This window comes from Colobus angolensis, unplaced genomic scaffold (genome assembly GCF_000951035.1).
Source record: "Colobus angolensis palliatus isolate OR3802 unplaced genomic scaffold, Cang.pa_1.0 Scaffold245, whole genome shotgun sequence".
In the NCBI taxonomy this organism is placed as follows: domain Eukaryota; kingdom Metazoa; phylum Chordata; class Mammalia; order Primates; family Cercopithecidae; genus Colobus; species Colobus angolensis.
In genome coordinates this window covers 2053911-2056696 of record NW_012115655.1, presented here as the reverse complement: position 1 = coordinate 2056696, position 2786 = coordinate 2053911, and the positions used below count along the sequence as shown (strand labels likewise).

General features: G+C 43.6%; 1 protein-coding gene across 2 annotated transcripts in view; it reads left to right on the top strand.

Annotated features, from left to right (window-relative positions):
• The window catches only part of PARL (presenilin associated, rhomboid-like), a 54271-nt gene that overhangs the window by 13786 nt on the left and 37699 nt on the right, over positions 1-2786 (top strand). For both annotated transcript variants that reach the window (XM_011945808.1, XM_011945807.1), the window contains exon 2: positions 2322-2517. In XM_011945808.1, the coding sequence (XP_011801198.1) occupies positions 2322-2517 (196 nt within the window). The remainder of the gene's footprint in view (positions 1-2321; positions 2518-2786) is intronic.

Below are 2786 nucleotides of genomic sequence, written 5' to 3'. Positions count from 1 at the left end.
AGTGCTGGGATTACAGGTGTGAGTCGCCGTGCCCAGCCTAGATTTTTTTTTTTTTTTTTTTGAGATGGAGTCTGGCTTTGTCACCCAGGCTGGAGAGCAGTGGTACAATCTCGGCTACTGCAACCTCTGCCTCCCAGGTTCACACGATTCTTCTGCCCCAGCCTCCCAAGTAGCTGGGACTACAGGTGTGTGCCACTACATCCGGCTAACTTTTGTATTTTTAGTAGAGACGAGGTTTCACCATATTGGCCAGGCTGGTCTCAAACTCCTGACCTCCTGATCCACCCGCCTCGGCCTCCTGAAGTACTGGGATTACAGGTGTGAGCCACTGTGCCTGGCCCCCAGCGTAGATTTTTAACCTCAGTAACTGAGAGAACTCTGGTCCTACTGAAAGAGTATGTCAGAAAATGGAAAGGTTTATAGAGGAGAATGAGTTAGTTCTATTTTGAATATGTTGGTTTTAAAGTAATGGGGAGCATATCCAAGTAGCATTATTCAATATAGAGTTGGAAATACCAGAAAGTTGAGGTTAGGACTAAAATAAATGTGAATCATTTACCTGCTTAGAAGTCATTGAGGCCACAAAAATTCAACCAAAGAGCTTGTTTTAGGGGCTGGGATACAAAGACAAAAGACCTGCCTGAACTCTGCTTTTGAGGAGCTTTGAGGCTAGTGGAAGGGGTATGATACTCCTCACTGAATATTATTCGTTGTATTATATATATAATATTTTTCAACATACTATCCCTTCTAGAAGGGATATTATAATATCCCTTACTCCCTTACATAATAATATGCATTATTATCCCTTATAATAATAAGGGATAGCCAGGCACGTGGTGGCTCATGCCTGTAATCCCAGCACTTCGGGAGGCCAACGCGGGTGGATCACCTGAGGTCAGGAGTTCGAGACCAGTCTGACCAACATGGTGAAACCCCATCTCTACTAAAAATACAGAAATTAGCCAGGTGTGGTGGTGTGTGCCTATAATCCTAGCTACTAGGGAGGCTGAGGCAGGAGAATCCACTTGCATCTGGAGGCAGAGGTTGCATTGAGCCAAGATGGTGTCACTGTACTCCAGCCTGGGTGACAGAATAAGACTCTGTCTGAAAATAAGAAGAAGAAGGGATAATATGTTCAGGGTACAAACAGGAAGGGATCTTTGCTTTGTGACCTGTGAGAGTTACAGTTTTACAAAAGAAAAAGAAGACTGTTCCAAGAATTTATATGAGTTGAGTTTGAATGGGGTAGAGGAACTAGGGTAGAGGAAAAGGGGAAGATACTGGGAGTTATGAATTCGAAGAGTAGGAAATGCTGTTATAGATGAATTCGAAGAGTAGGAAATGCTGTTATAGAAGCTAGGATTAGGAGGCATCATCAGTAATGTCAGATGTTTTGAGGAGGTCAAGCTGTAAAGACTCAAACAACAAATTTTTTTTACTGCTGGGGTAGCAACTCACAAATAATTTGGTGGATGTCCCCAAAACAGTGAAATAAAGAAGGCGAGAGGTGGGAGGAGTGTATTAATTTATAATGGTCAATACTTATGAAATAAAATAATTATTTGAATTTGGAATGGCTTCAAGGACAATACGTTTAAATATTTGTTCCAGAAATTGACCAAACTTTAAACAAAAAAACCAGAAGTCATTCTGATTGAAACTGACAACTGGTGGGGCACCATGGCTCATGCCTGTAGTCCTGGCACCTTGGGAGGCCACAGCAGAAGGATTGCATGAGCCCAGGAGTTTGAGACTAGCTTGGGCAACATGGCAGAACCCCGACTCTACAAAATGTACGAAAATTAATAGTGTGGTAGCCCACGCTTATAGTACCAGCTACTTGGGAGGCTGAGGCAGGAGGATCAGTTGAACCTGAGACGTGGAGGCTGAGACCTGCCCATGATCGTACCACTGGGCAACAGAGGGAGGGAGTAATTGTACTCTAGCCTGGGTGACAGAGGGAGGGAGACCCTGTCTCAAAAAAAAGAAAAAGAAACGGGCAATTTAGAGTTCTCTAGCTTTTTACCAGTTCTTCAGATTCTTTCTGTGTGGAGGATGGATACCAATTATTTTGCTGACTGATATAAAGTAATAGCCCAAAGTAGTATCCTCTGAAGTTGCTGTAGTTTGTGTGTCACCTTTTTCAGAAAGGTTGAATTTTGTGACTTTGATTTCTGTCTGAGAGTAGGGGTCTTGGCTGTTTTTGGACTGTAGAGTGAGAAACTGAGATGGTGATGATGCAGGTCAAGTGGAAGTTCGTAGAAGTCGATGTTTGCAAGATGCCACTGTGTTTCTCATCTGTTATTTTTGCCCCATAGGTTTAACTTCTTTATTCAGCAAAAATGCGGATTCAGAAAAGCACCCAGGAAGGTTGAACCTCGAAGATCAGACACAGGGACAAGTGGTGAAGCATACAGGAGAAGTGCTTTGATTCCTCCTGTGGAAGAAACAGTCTTTTATCCGTCTCCCTATCCTATAAGGAGTCTCATAAAACCTTTATTTTTTACTGTTGGGGTAAGAGCTCACTTTGCTAGGAGTTACCTACCTTGCTACAAATGCAGTGTTAAAGTGCTTTGTCCCGTTTGGGCTCCCTTAAAGTAAGGACAGGTGGAGGGGGCTTGAGAAGGAGCTGGGCTCATGAAGTCTGATTATAGAGTCTGAATTTTTTATTTATTTATTTTTTTGAGACGGAGTCTCGCTCTGTCACCCAGGCTGGATTGCCGTGGCGCGATGTCGGCTCACTGCAAGCTCTGCCTCCCGGGCTCACACCATTCTCCTGCCTC